Source organism: Athene noctua, chromosome 2 (assembly GCF_965140245.1).
Source record: "Athene noctua chromosome 2, bAthNoc1.hap1.1, whole genome shotgun sequence".
NCBI lineage: Eukaryota > Metazoa > Chordata > Aves > Strigiformes > Strigidae > Athene > Athene noctua.
Window position 1 is genome coordinate 25707092 of NC_134038.1, and position 20623 is coordinate 25727714.

A 20623-nucleotide genomic window follows, 5' to 3' on the forward strand; every position below is an offset into this window, starting at 1 on the left:
TTGTCTGTGTGTGTTATTGAACAGAGTCTTCAGAAAACCCATGTAAGGAGGGAGCTGGACTGCCTGCTTACTTAAGCAAGATGTAAAGATTACAACCCACACAGTCCAAAAGATGAATACAGAGCATTCGGGGAATTAGCTAAGTAAAGGGCTTGAAGCGTAGAAGATAGAATTATGAACATGATAAACTGGGCTGAAGCTGAAGACTATCTGTTCTCGCCATGTGAAATATTATAGATATTGTTGGATTGAGCCAGTGAGCAAAAGAATCTATGTAGCACTATGGGTTTCCTCTCATTTCTCAAATTAAACAGTAAATTGTACCCTGTCATTTCTGAGAATTAAGGTACACGAAGGGTGTTAATGGCGGGAACAAGCAGGCAACTTTCAATTACCAAAAAAAATTATGTATTACAAAGTCCTCTGTACCTAGAAATGTACATTTCTATCTAAACACTTGGATATGCCACGGCTGTGATGATCACACTGCCAGCTGAAATAAATCATGTGGTAGACATTAGCAAAGTCTACAATCCATCACAGGCGGAAGGCAAGACTGATTAGTGACTTTTTATTAGCTATAGAAAGTCCTGGGTTTTATATATATACATATATATATATATAAGCACCCGTAAATCAGCTGTCTGCAACATTGCCATACATCAGAAGTCTGATTTTTGGCATGAACAATTCTGTCTGGAAAGTTACCTCATAGCACCTGCTTACCTGCCAACAATCATGCCAGAAGATTAGTTCAAAGGGAATTCCTCACAAGATAACTTATTCTCCCCAAGTTTAAAAGCAGTGAATATTTAAGCCATTTTAGTATCTGGACCTATGCATCTGTTTGTATTGGGAACAGGTTTCAGAGAAGAGTAAGAAAAAAAATGAAAATCTACCTTATTATCAGATTTTAAAAAATGATGAATCTCTATTAAAACATCAAGAAAACTTCATACAGAATACTGTTGCTGTTCTTGGCCACAACAGGGCAAGACATGGCAAGGCTATACCACATCAAGTAACAGGAATTCCTGAGATTTGGGAACCCAGTCTCTATTGTTTTTATTTATTACTATACTAGAAACACTCAACTCACAAACACACAGAAATTCAACCTTGTTAGTTGCTTCATTAAAAGAAGAATTTAGCAAAGCCAGAAGAAAATATAATTTGCATACTGTTTCATCTTACTGGACACTAATATCCTTATCATCCAATTATGGTCTTACTCTTTTCTTTTTTTCCCCCCAGTGTCATTTTTGTCATCCAGTTAACAGCATCAGTCCCTTGGAGATCTAGTTACAAAGCCAAATGCTGCCATCATTAATTTGACAATTTTTTTCAATAACAGGAAGTGAACAACTTACTTCTATGTACCTTCCAAACTTCATTTAACATAAGAATTATGATTTCTCTTACAAATCACACTACAGAACAGTGATGTTGCTGATCCACGTGCACTGAAGCTGCCACTGTCAAATAAATAATCCGACAGGCAAGGCAATTTTTGCTTAAAACCATTGAAATGCGGTATTTTTAGGCCTAGACAAAGCAAAGCTGGAAACTACATCAACTAAGTCTCCGCTAGACTTCCTTGTGTGTTATATGTTTAAAATTTCTGCATCCTAAGCATAAAATAGTGCCTGAACTATCAACACAAAAATTCAACAACGCATCTAATTGTTCTGATACTGGTGAAGATTTTGAAACTGAGGAAGAACATATCTGAAACACGTCCTGGCCTCTACAGTCATGAGACCCAGAGGGAGACAGAGTGCTACCTCCCCATTCATCAGAACCAGGCATCAGGACACCAGGACCAGGAAATCAATACACTTTTTCATGGTAGGAATAAGACAGAGTATGAGCAGCAACACACTACAAGAGCAGCACATGAAGCCTTGAAGCCTACTTGATGATTCCAGCTCTGCCTCACAGAGCAGTGACATAAGACCACCCTCATTTCTTGTCTACCGGATGGCTGCCACTTCTCAGATTTCTCCATTTCCATCTCAGCTCTCCCACCAAGCTATTTTAGCCTGTAAGCTGCTGCAACAAGGTATACTGTATTCCATGCTGACCATAAGCACATGCAGGTGTTAGCCCCACACTTTTCTGACCTTAGCCTGGCTAATCCAGTTGTCCTCCAGACTTGACCATCTCCCCAGGATTGAAGTACCATGCCCATGCTTCTTTCAGAAAAGGCCCACACGCACACTGTCTTGTGCCTATCTGCAATGTAGCTTCTTTCACAGAGTTACAGAGAACCTATCAATTCTTTTGCATGCATCACAGGAAAGAGCTGCACATACAAAGTTACAGTGTAGCAGCTAGGATGTGCAGTTCTGTAAAAATGGCAATCTTGGATCCCGGATGCCACATCACCCTGCACAGAACTGAAGCTTGCGCCAGGATCAATACTCCTGGATGAGGATGTAAGAAAATAACGCACACAACAGTGAAAAAAATAGATAAATATGGCTGGAGATAGGAAAGAATGGTAGTTGTTGGGGCAGGTCAAAGAAAAGAAGGTTTTGGGGAGTAGAGGGAAAAGGCAAATATATTCTTAAATGCTAAGTAAGATTAGGGACCTGGCATTATATCCTATTTAGATTCAGCATCCTCTAAAATCAGCCCAGAAAATATTTTTCCCCTCAACTTCTTACTTCTTTTAAAAACATGTCATTTTTAGCTCTCTCCAGAAATTAATTCAGCTTTCCCCCAATGCCCAATCTAATTCAACAAGATTTTCAGAGAAACAAACCCAAATTCTGGGTCCATAATGAAGTCATCAAATTAAGACAGTGTCAGGCTGAAGCAAATGAAAGAATCATATCATCACTTTTTTTTTTCCTCCCTCAAAAATTATTATCACGTACAGAAAATTTAAAATCCTTTAACACCTAGAAACACATTTGCTTTATAAACACATATCAATATGTATTTATATAAGAATTATAGTATGAAGAAAAGGTTAAATATTTTAGAAGAAGAGGACTTTTATCAGGAAGAAAGATTCTGTAAACTCTGAATATACTTCTGGAAAATGTGACCTCACCTACTCTGTGGAACAGCAAAGAGAATTACTTCATGAAACTAAAATTACATAGGAGAGTTATCCAAAAGGATATGAAGCTATTCAGCTTTGATGCACAGCACAGAGACTAAACATATTACTCTGTTCTTTAAGAACACAAAGAAAAATAAACACTATATGTTTCATTTTTGACAAATATGACTTAAAATTTCCAGCAAGTACTGGATCTCATTAGAACAGTTTGGTTTCAAAAACATGTACCTTACTGTGCAGCAGTAAATCTTCGCAGCAATGGGGCTGGACCCAACACCCTTCATGAAGTCTTGGATGCCAAAAGAGCAGGGCAACAGGTCTGGTTCTCCCAGAAGCAGACTTGCACAGGGCACAGTCTTGCAATGCAATGTCTGGGAAGAATCAGACACCCAAGAACAGGATCCAGAAAAAACAGTTTTAGAGCACACAGGTGCCCAAGGTAGGAAGTACCAAGGGCAACCATTCCCTCCTTATCAAGATGCCAGTCACTGCAGGCTGTCCCCCAGGAGGGAAGGTGACAGTGCCACCCTGCTGTGCATGCATTCCCCATACGTGCAGAAAATTATGTTCAAATCCTGCCTCTGTTAGTGTGAGGCAGGAGCATCTGCTGGGTTTACCATCCTTGAGGTAACCACCCTCAACTCAGCAACACTGAAAAGGGTCAGGACTTGAAAATTCAATGTTTACCCATTGCCAATATGTACAGTTCACTCAAATGTTCATTAAAGCAGCAACTAGAACCCATGTCCTTCCCAGACTGCATGTCCACCTCAAAGCCACACAGCTACTCCTAATCTCTAAATCTTTGAAATGCCACTGCATTAACTTTTGGCCCAGATGCTGGGCCACCGAACACCACAGCATTTGAAGTCCTTCATGGACGTCATCTTTTACATTCCAAGAAAAACAGTAGCATAATTATCTTACTGCAAGCAGTGTTGCTCTAAGTAATAATAAACAATCCAAGCATCCAATCCTGAGGCTCATGGTCTCAAGATGTGGACCAATAGCTCCTCACACATAGAAAAAGAGGGATCCAGTGAAGACAGAAGGAGGGCTTTGCTGTGCACTCTGATCTCATGCCTATGACTCTCTCCATCCCCTGTTCTCAGCAGTGAACCTCTCATCAAAAGGGGTACCCAAGTCCCTCCAGAAGGATCTCCTTCTCTCCCAGTAGGTCAGCATCCAAGATGCTGGCAACTCAAGGGTAAATCCTCTGGCACACATTAACTTTTTTGTTGGCCTTTTGTTAATTTAGCTGAATTCCCTAACCCACTTCACCACAGAGAAATAAAAAAGAAGGGTCAATAATGGAGAGAAATACGTTAGGATTGGGGCCAGATCACTTCTCTCAGCAGCATCCCTGGCTTAAACAGCCTGTGAGCCTATAGCAACAGTACACACCTTCAACAGCCTCAAGACGCACATTATGCCCATTTTATAAATAACAGGCTGGAACTATTTTCATATTTTCTAAGTGACAAAACTCCCACCACCTTCTATAAGAGCAGGACTGGACCAAATGTTGTTGGTAGTTAAACAAAAAAATCCACAACTTCAACACAAAAACTGGTAATAAGTCTGCCAATAGATATTCTTCATATTTATATTATTTCAGTTTTGCTGCAACAAAAAGTACACAGAAACCAGAGACTGTTGCTTTTTTGAGGAGGCATTTCAGACAGGCTGCATTCTGGGTTGGTTCTACTTGTCAGTATTTTTATAAAATGAAAGGGCAGGGTCACCCATCAGGAAAAAAAAAAAAGCGCATTTAAAAACACATGCAAAAAATACAAATTCTTTGATACTTTATGGTCAAACATCTGCTAAACTACTACTTTCCTTCAATTATGGGATTCTCAAAGTAACAATTATATCTATTTTCCTCAGAATTTGGGGGATATAATCAGTACTACCAGAAATCAACATAGCCTCTCTACATATATATCTGTATGTTTTGCCAGTGTTGAAACACTGGAAAAGAGACAAGGACATTGACTAAATACGATTAACCTCCAGTTAGTCAGCTCCCTAAACCAAGCACTTTCTAACATTCAATCCTGTTTGTTACCCAGCAATACATTTCTTCGAGGTGGTGACCATTTTCAATCTCTGCTGACTTCTGGAAATCCAGGCCACTTTGTGTTTCAAGTTTCTTCTCTCCCTGTCACTAAGACAGGCATGAAAGTAACTCCCTCCTGGTAAGGAGATCAGAGGAAGTGAAAACTTTCTCTTTGACACAACACCTTCAAATCTTGGGATACACTGAAAGGGAAAACTTTTTTTTCCTCTTCAATAAAAAAATCTAATCTTTTCTGTGCTGCCCCTTTTTGCTGTGTAGATCAGACTGAATCTGGAAACTTGACATCCTGGCATGCTGCCCCGTCCTAAAGAAGAATAGGGAAATATGGATTTATCCATGAGATCACAAGGTACTGAAAAGCCTCCTGCACATAATCAGAACTGTTTCAACCCCAAGTGAGCCAACCAGCTCTATGCCAAATTCCCATCTGAGTCAACATGGGTAAGTTACAGCAAATCCAATAAACGGTTAAAGCTCGGTCCACGTCCCCTAATGTTTTCAACCCCATATGCATGGATTAGGTAGAAGACCTGCAGGAAGAGACTTTGTATCCTGGAGTAAATGCTGGCTTGGGCTCCATGGCTAAAATATTGCTACTATTTAAGGCTTCCTGTTCTTGCCCCAAAGAATCACAAATATTTTTCCATACTCACATGGTGTATGCCAAAATGGAAAGCATTTGGAAATGAGCAGCCTCAGCATGTGCTCTGGCCATTGGGTCACTCTTAGGAAACACTGGTGTGAATTTCCGTGGACAGAAAGGAAAATAAACCCTGAATTTCCAACATCCAAAGCCAGGTTTCTAACCATTGTTAGGCTACTGCTGTGTAATAAAGAGCCCTTCAGAGCACTAGCTCAGGGAGTTGAGCTCCAGGTGGAGCTCTGAGGGCACCAAAGCCACCAAGTCAAACATGAAACATTAAGCACATCCAGAAAGAACCAACATTTTAAGTTTCTGCCAATGCTTCCTATTTTCTTAGCTCATCAGGTCTCAAGCCTGGGGGCACATAGTGGGAGAGAGAATACAGGAGATAACCGAGAGGATGAGAAAGGAAGAAAAGTTCTCCTGTACCTCCTGCTGGGATGGGGGAGTCAACTGCCTCTTGTATTAACCCTATCCTCAGACTTAAAAGACAGAAAGTCTAGCCAGTGCTGTCCTCTGGTTCTAAGCAGGCATCAGTAGTGTCAAAGAAGCTATCTGTCAGGGCTCTACAGAGAGAGTGGTTTGTAAACTGAGAGGTCTGAAACATATCCTTAATGGGAAAACTGATTTAAAATGCACAGTATCTGTCAAGCTAATACCAAACACCTTCAGGGATCTCCTGTACAGTTCACTTTAGAGGCAGCTCTGAAGGATGTCTTTGCCCCTGGGCAGAATCCAGGCACCAATGGCCAGCTCATGAAGCCAACATCTGAAAACCAGTCCCCAGCCTTTAACACGTCCTTCTGGCAAAGCTCAGCATAGCAGCGGTAGATCTCCTTAGTTTAATCCCATTCAGCAACAGCAGCACAATGCCAGGAGAATCAACATCAAGAATCTCATACTGAATTGTGTTTCTTTGATTGCAGGATGACTCACACTCCCACGAGTTCTCTGCAAAAACGAGACAAATCAGAACTGCTGATATTCCCTCACTGTGGGAAATTGTTCAAATATTTCTGATGTGATTTAGGGCAGCCGCCTATCCCTTTTTCCCATGAATAGGGCACAGTGACAATTGCTGGTTAGAGCAGAGAGCAGATCTGGGAATGAATTCCTCAGAAGTGATGAGATGGTGGTTTTAATAGTCTAACCACATATTTTTTTATTCTGTGTTTGGGATGAGCGTGAGTTTTAGGACAGGCGCTTTTCTGAGCAGCACACCTTGCAATTCTCTTCCCCAGAGATGCTGGTGACAAGCAGCTCTCACCAGGCATTTCCGCCAGTCAGGCGGCCGGTCCAGCGATCGGAAGAACAGGAGCCAAGAGCTCACCAGGGATCAGCTACCCCACATAACCTCTTCAAGCACAAAAACCTGTCACACCTTGCACAGAGCAAGATGAGACCAGCAGAAATTATAACAGCCATGAACAGTACGATAGATTTTAAGTCAGAAGGTAATTTAATCAAAATTATTCCACCAAGTGTGAGAAACTGCTTACTTTTCTGTGAGAGATCTCATTAACATGCAGTCTTCTAGCACCAACACATACACCTCTTCAGAAACACAGCAGATCTCAGATGAAAGTAAAAAGGTGAGGAAGAATAATGTGGGGGTTTTTTGAATGTTACTCAGTATAAACCAGCGCTGGATAATACAATCTTATCTTCCAAGACATCACCAGCCACAGGTACTAGCCCAATCATTCAGTCATCAGTATAATAAGATCTTTACAGATGAAAAAGAAGGACATGATTAGCCTCTGTGAGCATTTTTAAACACGAAAATTCAGTATGTCTCTAAACGAAAAAAAGTCAAACCTAGGGGTAAGACCAAGTAAGTACAAATAACTACACAGGTAAGAAAGGGAAGCAAAAACCAGACTTCTCAGAATGTGAAGATGTTCACCAAGATTACATTGCTCTTTGCAGGTTCAGTAACACTTGCTCAACACCAAAAAAGCCATTTTAATTTTAGCTTTCTAAAAAGGAAGCTTGGGATAGGGCCGGAAAGGATACAAAATAACTTGTAGGTTTAACCTTTGCTGTAAATATTCTCCTACCAAAGCACTAAGCCTTAGACATACCATGGGATAAACAGATATTATTAATGGGTTTAGTTGTTTTGCATTTTAGGCATGCAGTTACCTCAATATGACAAATACCTCAGACAAAATTTACAGTAGCAGTTTCCCAAACCAAGAAAGAGTTATTCCAAACATATCTTAAATTACCCAGTTTTACTTCGTTGTCTTTTGAAGGGCTATATTTTTTTTTTCTAAACAAAACCAGCTTTTATTCATTATTTATTTCATTTCAAACAAAGTTCACTATCACAAAAATTTACATAATTCATAAAAACAATTATGAGTATCATGTTACCTATTATTTCCTAAACTAAATTTATTTTCTCATAAAGGAATAAGAATGCTTTTGAAGCACTCGAGAAATAAGTCTATGGTTATTTATTAAGTAGGTTGTCATCTGGCCATTAAATAGCAATCCTGAGAAAGACCCACATCAGTATGTTCAAAAAGGGAATCTTGTAAACCATTTCATTTGCAAATGAGCTAATAATTTGGGGCTCAAAACACCTGAATTTTGCTGAGTCCAGCTAACAACCATTCTTGTTTCCAAAGTATAATAACATATCACATACGATCCACCGAAAGGTTGCCTAACACACAGTTCGGTTACAGGTAAGTGCCAAAGACTTGTCTGGGTGAGCATGAAACAGGGGGAAGGTAAGGACACACATATACCAACTGCCATACTTAGCAAGGGGCTGGCACTTTCCAAGCTCAGCATGAAATTCTCTTCCTCTTTCTGCTGTCTTGTTTTATGCCAGAGTGAAGTGCTGAGCTTGGCAGGATAGGGCATGGCAAGAAGAGCAGAAATTACATGTCAATTCAAGACTCCATGGATAACTTCTCTGGACAAAATGAAAAACAAAGGGCTGGAAAACCCCAGATTACAAGAACAAGTTTCCCACCAATCTCAAAGGAGGAGCAGAATCTTTTCAAACAAGGTTCTGCAGTGTTACGCAAAAGGGTATAGATTCAATGGACAGTTCAGGAATCAACTCTAACTTTAGAAGCCAGTTCAACTAAACTGAATTAAACCAAACAGCATCATTCACAACCATGTCATACAGAAAAGTCCCAGAAAAACATCATCTTGTGTTGCAGAACTATTATAGCAGGAAATAAACTTCAGTTTGACCATTAAGAAAAGGGGTATAATACAGTTTGGCATTAAAAAGCAAGAGATACTTAATTCCAAATGGAAGAGTTACCTTCTGGAGGAGTTGCAACACTGCTCCCAAGTCCCAAAATAGCAATGCTGTGATTCCTTGGTTCCAGCATCATTGCAAACTCTTCTCCTCTTTCCCAGTGTGGTACCTTCACAGGCTCCAGATGCACATTTTCCAGCCCATCTTCCTGCAGGGCACTGAACATATACTTGATGGCTGCATCTAGATTTTTTGAACCACTGAGTCTGGGTCCTATTGTATCAGCAAAAACCGCTAATCTTTCATAGGATCGGTTCTGAGCTTTTCCATGAACAGCAAGATCAATAATTGCTTTAGCAATGTCAGTATAGCCAGCTATCTCATTTTTAATGTCTTCAAATGTTTTCAGGTAACTGTCATCTCTTCTCAAAGATTTCCCAGCATACTGTGGTAATAAATTCATGAAATATATTAAGAATATGTACTTCATTTTTTCCCTTTTTCTTTTCCACAGATGCTCTGTTAGAGAGACAAAAAGAAAAAAAAATATTTTTAGAAAAATCATACAGCTATCAGCAATACTTTTTGTTATTTGGATTGGCAGACAAGACCAAAATGAAATCAGTTTATTATGAAAATGCTTTGATCAGAACTGGCAGGAAAGTAAACTCAACTTGGAGACACAATTATTGAAAGCAAATGAAAAAGACACTTAGCCCACAGGACACAATCTTTGTTGTGGTGTTCAGAAGCATCCTTGGAATGCTGCATCTCTTTAAATAATCACATCCTTCACTGAATCAAAACTCAGGGCTGTTCCCATTCAGGAAGAACTCTGCATCTCCTTCCTGTTAGGAGCAGGATTTGCCAGAAGTACCAAATCAAATGTCTTCACACAAAACATCTGGACAAAAACATTTCTTAAAACCATTAATGAATAAAAGTGCTTCTTAATCTCTGTCTTCATAATCAGGAAAGCACTTTCTACTGCACTAGAAAGATGTCAGAACAGTTCAGAATCACTGCCCCCAGGAAGAAAATATGAAATTCTTCATTGCATAAATCCATGACTACCAGAGAAACACAATTTCTTATTAACTGGTATATCTCCTAAGGACTGACTTCTCAGCACTGCATGTCCACATGGCTTTTGAATGTCTCCAAGAAGGGAGACTCCAAAACCTCTCTGGCCAACCTGTTCCACCTCTCACCATCACTGTAAAAAACGTTTCCCGATGTTCAGACAGAACCTCCTGCATTTCAGTTTGTGCCCATTGCCTCTGGTCCTGTCACTGTGCATCACAGAAAAGAACCTGGGTCCATTCTCTTTGCACCCTCCCATCAGGTATTTATACCCACTGATGAGATGCCCCTGAGCCTTCTCTTCTCCAGGCTCAACAGTCCAATATCACTCAGCCACTCCTCAAATGGAAGATGCTCAAAACCTTAATGTACTGGACACAATACTCCATGTGTGGCCTCACTAGAGCTGAACAGAAGGGAAGATTCATCTACCTCAAACTGCTGGCAACATTCCTCCTAATGCAGCCCACCAGGCTGTTGGCCTTTGCCACAAAGGTACATTGCTGGCTTATTTAACTTTGCATCCACTAGGACACCCAGATACTCTTCTGCAAAACTGCTTTCAAGGTGGGCAGCCCTCAGTATGTCTTGGTGCATGCAGCCTGTTGAGGTCTCTGTGAATGTCAGCATAACCATCTGCTGTACCAGACACTCCTCCTAACTTTGTATCATCTGCAAACTTGCTGAGGGTGCCCTCTGTCCAAGCATTCAGATCACTAAAAGAAGACATTAGAGAGTCCTGGAGCAAATACTGACTTCTGGGGTTCATCTCTAGTTATTGGCCACCAACTGGACTTTGTGTCAATGACCACAACCATCTCAGCAAAGCTGTTGAACAGGTTTGCAATCCACCTCACTGTCTGCTCATCCAGTCCATACTTCATCAGCCTCCCCAAGATCTTATGGGAGACTGTGTCAAAAGCCTTTCTAATATCAAGGTAGACAATATCCATTGCTCTCGTTTATTAAGCCAGGCATTTCATCATAGAAGGTTATCAGGTTGGTCAAGCATGACCTCCCACTTGGTAAATCCATGCTGGCTACTCCCAGTTGCCGCGTTGTCCTTCATGTGCCTGGAAATTATTTCCAGGATGAGTTGTTCTGTATCTTCATGATTGAGGTGAGGCTGACCAGCCTGTAGTTCCCTGGGTCCTCCTTCCTGTGCTTTTTGAAAATAGGCATGACATTTGCTCTTTTCCAGTCCTCATGTACCTCTGTTGATTGCCATGATCTTTCAAAGATGATCAAAAATGGCCTTGCAATGACATCAGCCAGCTCCCTCAGCACTCGTGGGTTTATTCCACCAGGGCCCATGGACCTATGGATGACCAGTTTTTTTAAGTATTCTCTGACCTGACCCTCTTCACCAAAGGTAACACTTCCCTGTTCCAAACTTCCCCTCTGGTCTCCAGGACCTGGGTTTTCTGAATGCTGGCCATACTAATAAAAACTTGAGGTAAGAAGGTATTGGGTTCCCCAAACTTCTCCATGCCTTGTGTCATCAGGTCCCCTTCCCCATTCAGCACCAGGCACACCTTTTCCCTAGTCTTTCATTTGCTGTTTACATCCTTATAGAAGGTCTTCTTGTTGGTCTTCACATTCCTTGTCAGGTTCGGCTTTAGGTGGGCTTTGGCTTTCCTAAACCCATCCCTGCATGCTCACACAGGATTTCTATATTCCTCCTAGGTCACCTGTCCCCGCTTCCACCCTCTGCATGCTTCCTTTTTATGTCTGAGTTTTGCCAGCAGTTCCTTGTTCACCCATGAAGGCCTCCAGGCATCTTTGATTGCCCTCCTGCTTGTTGAGATGGTCTGTTCCTGAGCTTGGAGTAGGTGAGATCTGAATATTAACAAGCTCTCTTGGGATCATTTTCCCTCTTTCAGAACGTTTATCAAGCAGATCTCTGAAAGGGTCAAAGTCTTCTCTGCTTAAGTCCAGCACTGTGATCTTGCTTTTTGCCCTGCTCTTAAGATCCTGAACTACATTATCTCACAGTCAGTGCAGCCAAGCCTACCTTTGACCTTCATATCTGTGAGACAACCAGCGCTCCTTTGTTTGTATGAGGTCCAACAGAGCACCTCTCCCTGCTGGTTTATCTATTACTTGTGTCAGGAACCTCCTGGACTGCTTACAACCTGCTCTGCCAACCCTCCAGCAGATACTGGGACAGTTAAAGACCACGATGAGCAGTAGAGCCTGTGAATGAGAAGCTACTTCTCACTGTCAAGGTCTCATCTACTTGTTTTTCCTGATCAGGTGGCCTGTAGCAGACAGCTAAAACACAACAATGTCACCCATGTTAGTCTGCTCTTTAATCCTTATCCATAAACTCTCAGATGCCTCATCATCCATCCTCAGGCAGAGCTCCAGGCACTCCAGCTGTCTTCTCACATAAAAGGAAACTCCTCCTCCTTTTCTTCCCAGACAGTCCTTCCTAAAGAGCCACCCATTCCACCATTCCAGTCATGTGAGCTATCCTTCCACATCTCCATGATACTAGCAAGATCATAGCCCTGCAGCTACACACAGATCTATAACTAACCCATGTTGTGTGTATTAGTGTACAGGCACTTAGAAGCATGGATTCATCAATGGAAACAGAGGAGGCAACCCACAAGATTTTTGTGAGAGCTCTCTGATCAGCTCCCAAGAAGGGGGGATGACCCGCCAGGCATCTATTCATAAGAAGCCATCTGAAACACTGGCTGTGCAATGCAGAATTAAAACACAGAAAGAGTGAAAGGATTAAACCACATTTCTAGGATCCATAAACCACCAGAAATAAACAAAACCAAAAAACAGCACACACACACAAGCTTTATGAAGTCACCAAACTTAGCTCATATGATAACCAGAATGAATTGTCAGCCTTTCATAGGTCTTCATGGGTCTTCTCATAAACAGCAAGTTAAACAATAGCTTTAGCAATATAAGAATATTAAGCTATTCTCCTTAACGATTCAAATGTCCCTTAAACTTGAGATCAAGGCAGTAACAAATTCTTCACAGTGAACTGTCATTTTCCCAAAAGAACAACAAAAATCATCTGTGATTTCATCTATGAATGATAAATCTATCACTCAGATTTCCTCTCTCTCTGCAAGACAGACAGGGCAAAGGTCTTACACAACCAGGAGCAGAAGACTCGGGTTATCTCAGGACACTGACAGAGAACTCTAAAATGCCTTTTATAGTCTGAGTTACTGTTTATTTGTGGTTATACTATACAGAGGGTATTGGTGTATTTTTATTGCTATGCTCTGTACTTTCCCCATGTTCCTTCCCTTTGGACCAGTTAATTACATGCTTGTAGACATTTTCTGCTAGAGACATCAGTAATTTTCTCAGGATGACCATACTCATTCCCTGTTTTTTTGCCAAGCTCATCATCCAGAAAGAAGCAAAGAAGATAATCTGATTTCTGATATAAGACAAATTCTTGCTGAGTGGAATAAGACAACAACTTTGTAGTTTCAAAAACTTAAGATTTGGGGTTTTGTTTAAGGGTTTGCAAAATCTAGCAGACAAAGCTGATACATTTAGCTATGAAGCAGAAAACACAGGGGGATCGTATACTTAGCATTGGCCACCTCAAAGAGCTCCCAGCTACAAACTTCATGCATTTTTTCAATGGAGAAATTAAACCACAGTTATCACATTTCCCTTAACTAAGAAATGCTTCCTTTGCTCTTCCCGGCCTCAATCAAAACCAGCAGCATCCTCACTCCAAAGGCTTCCCCAGAGGAGCTGCATTTAAGAGCCGCACTTTATCCAAGAATTCCCCACTGCACACTGAGAAGAGACATATTTCCACAGCTATTGTGGATTAACATACTCCTGCTACGCACAGAGTTTCACTACCTGCCACTGCATTGTATGAGAAGCATAACTGAATTCAAACCCTGGGCAAGCACACAAGAATGGGAATGTAATTCATTGTGTATTCCTTGAATAGTCCAGCATAATATGTGCAGAAGCTAGCAGTGTTCAGAAGTAATTCACTGCTAGGTAAAATAACTTAATACTTACTTGGACTGCAAAATAGGAATCACTCCAGTGCTAATTCATGGGAGGAACAGCACAACTGTAGTCCCACTCTTTGCAACATTAAATTTATCACTCAAGACTCATCTGTGAAAAGAGACTACCGATTTTTGCACATCGGACTAGTTAAGACTCAGCAAATGAACATCACAGTGCCAATCAAATTAAAAAAAAATTGGACAGTCACAACTGTTCGATGCATTTAATTATTCATTGAATTTCTTCAGTAGAAGTTTAGAGCAAAATGAGATAGGAAGAAAATAAGTTTTCAAGAAGTACAGTCCTTTCTCCCAGCCCATGGAATGAGTTAATGCACCTCATTCCATGATTCTTTAGTTTAAAATAACCATTTTCTAAACTAGGGGTAAGAATCTGGAATTTGCCTCGCCCTTTCAAGAAGTAAGGATGCTCATTAAGAGTGTTACAGTCCCTCTACTTTTTTTCTTTGACCCTGTAAATCACGCATTCATGGAAACGAAACAGAATGGTCCCATTCCAGCCTTGCCTGCAGCCTCATGTTTAGGGTATTCTTCTAAAAAGTGAAGCTCTCAAAACCAAATAAAACCTACAACTCCCACCTTTCATGTCTTCAAAGGGACTTCTGATCACTGACATAAGAAGCAAAAAGTGGGAGCCACCATTGCTCCTGTCCCCATTTTGAGCAGCACTGAAAGCCATGAACGTATTAGACACTGCATGCCTATGTCAGATGAATCTGATCTTTTCAGAAACTTCAGCAGGGCTCAGGGCTTAATCTTCTCCAGCCTAAAGGGTTACATAGGCTCTCAGCTTTCCAGGAAGAAAGATTACACTTAGGAAACATGGAAACTCTGTGGTCCAAAATGAGGACAAAGCTAAGAGGCAGTAACATAAAACGGTTCCAGTTTTGCTGCATGGGGATAGAGGGCATCCAGCCATGGCAGTACCTGGATCCATATACAAAAGGAAGAATGTGGACTGAATATAGTTCACAGTAGTGAGAGACTTCTTCCTGCAAAATCCTAGCAGAACATTTCAAATGGAAAGTCTGGAGCAAAGAAGACATACCCTTGCTGGAGGAAGACCAGGTTAGGGAGTACTTAAACAAACTGGACATATGTAAATCCACAAGGCCTGATGGGTTGCACTCACAAATGCTGAGAGAGATGGCTAATCTCATTGTGAGACCACTCTCAATTATATTTGAAAGGTCATGTCACTCCTATCTCCAAGAAGTGCAGAAAGTAAGATGTAGGGAACTACAGACCAGTCAGCCTCACCTTGATCTCTGGCAATGTGACAGGAGAAAATCCTCCTGGAAATTATTTCCAAACATATGAAGGACAAGAAGAAGACTCAGAATAGTTAGTACGGATTTACCAAGAGGAAATCATGCTTAATTGACCTGATAGCCTTCTAGGACAAAATTCGTAGATGAGGGGAGAGCAATGGACGTTGCTTGCCTTGACATTAGTAAGGCTTCAGACAGTGTCTCATAATGTCTTAGGGAAGCTGATGAAGTATGGGCTGGATGTGCAGTCAGATGAATTGAAAACAGGCTGGACAGCCAACCTCAGGAGGGCTTTGATTATTCATATGAGATCCAGTCGGCAGCCAGTAACTAGTAGCATCCCCTAAAGTCAATACTTGGTCTAGTACTCTTTAACATACCCACTGATGATCTGGATGCTTGGACAGAGGTGCATCCAGAGGAGTGGCCGTATACATGACAGCTGTGCTGCTACTCAGAGTGAATGTAAAAATAGGCAGGCAGGAACCTTATGAAGTTCGACAAGAGGAAACAAAAAGTCCTGCATCTGAGGTGGACTAACCCCCGTGCACCAAAACAGGCCAGAGCCACGCAGCTGGGTAGTAGCTTGGCAAAGACTGTGGAGTCCTGGTGGACAAGCAAGCATGAGTGAGCAATGCAATCTCATGGCAAAGGCCAACAGCCTGGTGGACTGCACATTAGGACGAACATTGCCAGCAGGTGGAAGGAGATGATAATTCCCCTCTACTCAGCACGAGTGAGGCTGCACCTGGAATATTTGTCCATTTATGGGTCCCCAGTACAAGATGGACTGGACATATACTTGAGAGAGTTCAATAAAGGGCCATGAAGACAATTAAGTGACAGGAGTCTCTATCCTGTGAGGAGAGGCTGAGAGAGCTGGGACTGTTCAGCCTGCAGAAGAAAGAACTCAGGAGGGGTTTCATCAATGGGTATAAATACCTGATGTGAAGGAATGAAGAAGACAGAGACAAGTTCTTTTCAGTGTGCCTACCAGCAACAGAAAAAGAGGCAATGAGCATAAATTGAAACATGAAATTCCATCTAAACACAAGAATGCACTTTTTTACTGTGAGGGTGGTCAAACACTGGAACAGGTTGCCTGGAAAGGTTGTGAAGTGTCCATATGGAGAGATATTCCAAAGCTGACCAGGCACGGGCCTGTGCAACCTGCTGCAGCTGACCCTGCTTAAACAGGGTCTTTGGACTAGATGAGCTCAAAAGGTATCTTTCAGCCTAAATCTATGATTCAGAATATGAAAGGAAGCCATAAACATGAGCTGAAAGGATTTTAAAAATCAAGGGAGAAAGGTTCTTGGTATGCAGAAGAAAGAGAAACTAAAGGCAGGAAACAGATCTTTTCCAGCTTCAAAAGTATGAAGAAGAATGTAATGTACAGCACAATGCTATCTTGGTAGTACAGAGGTGTCATAAAGTATGTTTAATAGTAGCTAAACAGCTACTTTAAGGATGCTTCCACCAACTGTCTGATCCATTTGCCTGTAGCTAACTACAGTCTTAGATGCTAAAGGGCAAGACCATTGGGACCTTCATCTTTTATGGTGCCCTTATACAAAAGAGCTTTAGTACACCCAATCTGTAACCAGGCTAACTGGTGTTACCACCATTAAAATCATTACAATATAAATTACTTAAATGTAACAGATGAAAAAGAATGAAAGAAAGAGGATTAAAAAAACCTCTCTGATGAGAACACTGTCTACAGCAATCAGATAACTGAAAGAGGAGCAGAGGGAACAGAAACAGGATAAACAAAGCTAGAGCAATACTGCTTCTCCAGTGTGGCAAAGTTTTCCCAAAATCCCAGTTGAAAATACAGACAAAAGGATACAGAGAGTTCACAAGAGTCACAGTTATGGGAAATGAGAAAAGAAAACAATAAATTGAGGATATTAACCACTTAATTGCCAAGATCTGCTAAATCTGCAGAGTATCTATCAGTTTCCTAGCCATGTACCGTTTGATTTTCCTCCAAGGAATGTAGGAAACCTTGAAATCACACAGTGGTTTTGATAACACGAGAAAAGACTGAAGAGCCCCAGGGTAACAAACTCACATGCTGCAGAGTGATGTCTGATACATTTAATAGCATCTGAAAGAAACTTTGTTGTGACAGCTGTGGAGTAGGATGGCTGGAAGGCTAGGTGGACTTGCAAAACGAGGAGGAGATTTCTGGCTAAAAATAGTGTCACAGAGTTCTTCCATCACTAAGAAAGATAAGGGGGACATGGGGGAAAGCTTTATGATCTTGAAGAGTGAAGCAGAAAAGCAGACATCCCTCAGACTGCTTTTCCAGAATTGTCAAGATTCCTCATCTGGGAGAATGTTTAATCAGTTGGAAAATCTTGGCTTTGGGAACACTCACAGTCAAAGTTATCATTTACATTACAAAGTCCTTAAAATGAGCCTTTTTTACATCTAAAACTAAGGAAAGGAAGAGTACAACACAATATGGATACGAAACTTTGAATACAATACGAAGTATTACTTGCACCAAAAAGTCTAAAACTCCAAAGGAAACACATGAGCTGTTTTACCTTTACCAACTTCATGAGAACTAACTTGATTTGCTACAACTGAAGATATGTCCTGAAATCCTTGAAAAGGTGTGACCTAATAGTGTATGACCATACATGCCCTGGTAGTGATATTGACTTACATGGACAGAATAGGAAGTGAAATGTTTAAAGAAAGCTAAGGATTAAAATAAATAAAGTCCAAATGTGCCCAGACACGCTGCAGCCATAGCTCCTCATTTGGCAAAAGAAAAAGTTCATACCCTATTTAAACTCTGTATGGTGGAAGTAGTATAGCTTAGCATAGTAAGGAAGCAGTAAAGGGAACCATGCTTAACTCATTCTTTACCTGCAAGCCTCAGAACAGTAACAGGCTACCTTGATAAAATTTTATTCAGAAGCTGCTGCTAAAATGGATGGCAGTAATCTGGAAGAATCACATTGTAATCCATTTGCAGAGTACAGTATCAGCTACAGAAACAGTCAGTCTTCTACTTCCCTAAGAAGCAGTGACAGCCAAGTTAAAAATTAAGTTTAAAAAAAAAAAACCAAACTTTACCACCAAACAATGCCTAGGCCACATATCAACTGTTATTATTGTTAATGAGCATTCAAAAGACAAACAGTTCTCAAAAGAGAGTATCTTTTCAGAGGCAAAAGACAGGAATTCAGTGGGATTTTTAGATGAGAATAACTGAATAGAACAGAAATATTTAATGAAAGGAAAGCAGTTAGGAAACAATGACAGCAAAATACACACTGATGTTCATATCACAAAGAATGCCAAAGTACATTGCTAAATGCCAGCTGATGGAGTTGAGACAGCTGGGGGGAGGGTAGGAAAGATTATTTTGGACAACTAAATCAAAACAGAATAGGGATGCAACTGTATTATCTGGTATTTTGACGCTCAACTTCGGTGACCCTTCAAGTCCGCAACTATTGCTCTAGTGTAAAAAACAAAGACAGGTTGCCATCAGATATAGAAAGACTGACTTATGAAAAAAAGAATATATTCACACACACCCACGCCGAGACAAAACATTACTGGCCTCTTACTAATTTAAGGAACCTTTCTTGATTATAAAGGTCCTTGGAATAGACACAGGTCTTGTATCTTTTTATGAAATTCATATATAATTGAGTCACAAACTCTTCAGAAATGCATTTTTTTCTTTCAGCCCTTCCTACAGGAGACTACCTTTTTATTAAGGCAATATAACCACAGAAATTTCTTACCTCTTCTGTATTTTCTTATCAGAGGAGATGAATTAGGCTACCAAAAAGAATGAAGTACCCAAGAGACAGAAACTAGAGGAGACCACAAATTAAGGGGCACCAAAGAAAAGAACTGCCAGCAAGGCCCCATATTTAAACACCTATCACCCAAAATTCTAAATTAAGTTTCTTTTTGGAAACATGTTCAACAAGACATCTTATAATCTGTATTTAGGTAAATTATTCCCGCAATTCTGATGCTAAATACTTTCATTCTGCGTTATTATTGAAAGACTAACAGACTGCATCCGGCCAAAGGACGAAACATCTTCCTATCAGGAAAAGCCTAAAACAGAAGGTATGAGCTGTCAGCAGATGATCAATCCATATCTCTGGATAGCAAAAGCTGCTAAAGTTGATGGATGGACATCGTAACAAGAGCAAACCAAGTTTCACTAACAACGGTTAGTGCAAGGCTGTTACTTTCACAAGCTGGTCTGTCACCCCTATGAAAGCCGAAAGGGATCAAATTGTTTCTGGCACTCACAGGCACTTCTTGGTGCTCCTCCAAGGAGTGTTCCAGCAGAAGGCTGTTCAGTCTTACAGAACACATGTATGCTTTATGTTGCCCCAGATTTTGGCCAGAAAATACAAATACTTTGTGTGTCTCCTTCCAACAATTAAATCTCAGTTTTAAAGGTGACTATACACTACTAAGGGTCTCAATATTCACCAAAATGAACCATCAAAATAAGTAACATTAGTTACTAACTATGTAATGGAGTGCAACAAGTTTTCTGATGGAGTGACCTGTCTGGCCTTAACAAAAATTACACCAGAGGATAAGATCACCTACATATATTATATATACCACTCTAGAATTATAAACTCTTAAATTAAATTTTTAGCATTGCCCCACAAAACAAGGATAATACTCCTCTATGACCACACATATACAAAGCATGTTTTGCTTTGTATACAGAACATAATTTTTCATTTTATGTAAACAAGTTCAGAAAAGTTATGCACATTATTAAAAACTTTTAAAAAAGACCAAAAAAGACCAACATTTTCAAAAGTATCCAACCATTTTAGCTATTTTACTCCATACACCTAAAACCTCATTTTACAGACTACAGGTAGCACCAAAATTCCAAATTGTCAGTAATTATGCAGCATTGCTGAATTTGATGAGATATTTGAGAATATTAATAAATAAAATTTCCAGATTCAAATCACTGTAACTTTTCTAAACATCTTTATTTGTTAGCTTTTTTCATGCAGTCTTTCTCTACAGTCACAAGAAAAGGTATGTTCTTCACACTGCTATAGTAACAACATTCAGCTGGTTTTATGAAGTTGAGAACTCTGGTGAACATACTGCTAGACTTGTTAAGAAAACTGATATTCTAGTCTTTTGTCTCCTTACTGTAAGATATGCCC

At 40.4% G+C, this 20623-nt stretch overlaps 1 protein-coding gene across 2 annotated transcripts in view; it reads right to left on the reverse strand.

Annotated features, from left to right (window-relative positions):
• The window catches only part of CPQ (carboxypeptidase Q), a 170540-nt gene that overhangs the window by 137961 nt on the left and 11956 nt on the right, over positions 1-20623 (reverse strand). For both annotated transcript variants that reach the window (XM_074898671.1, XM_074898672.1), the window contains exon 2: positions 9092-9547. In XM_074898671.1, coding sequence (XP_074754772.1) covers positions 9092-9518 — 427 coding nt within the window. In that variant the 5' untranslated portion in view covers positions 9519-9547. The remainder of the gene's footprint in view (positions 1-9091; positions 9548-20623) is intronic.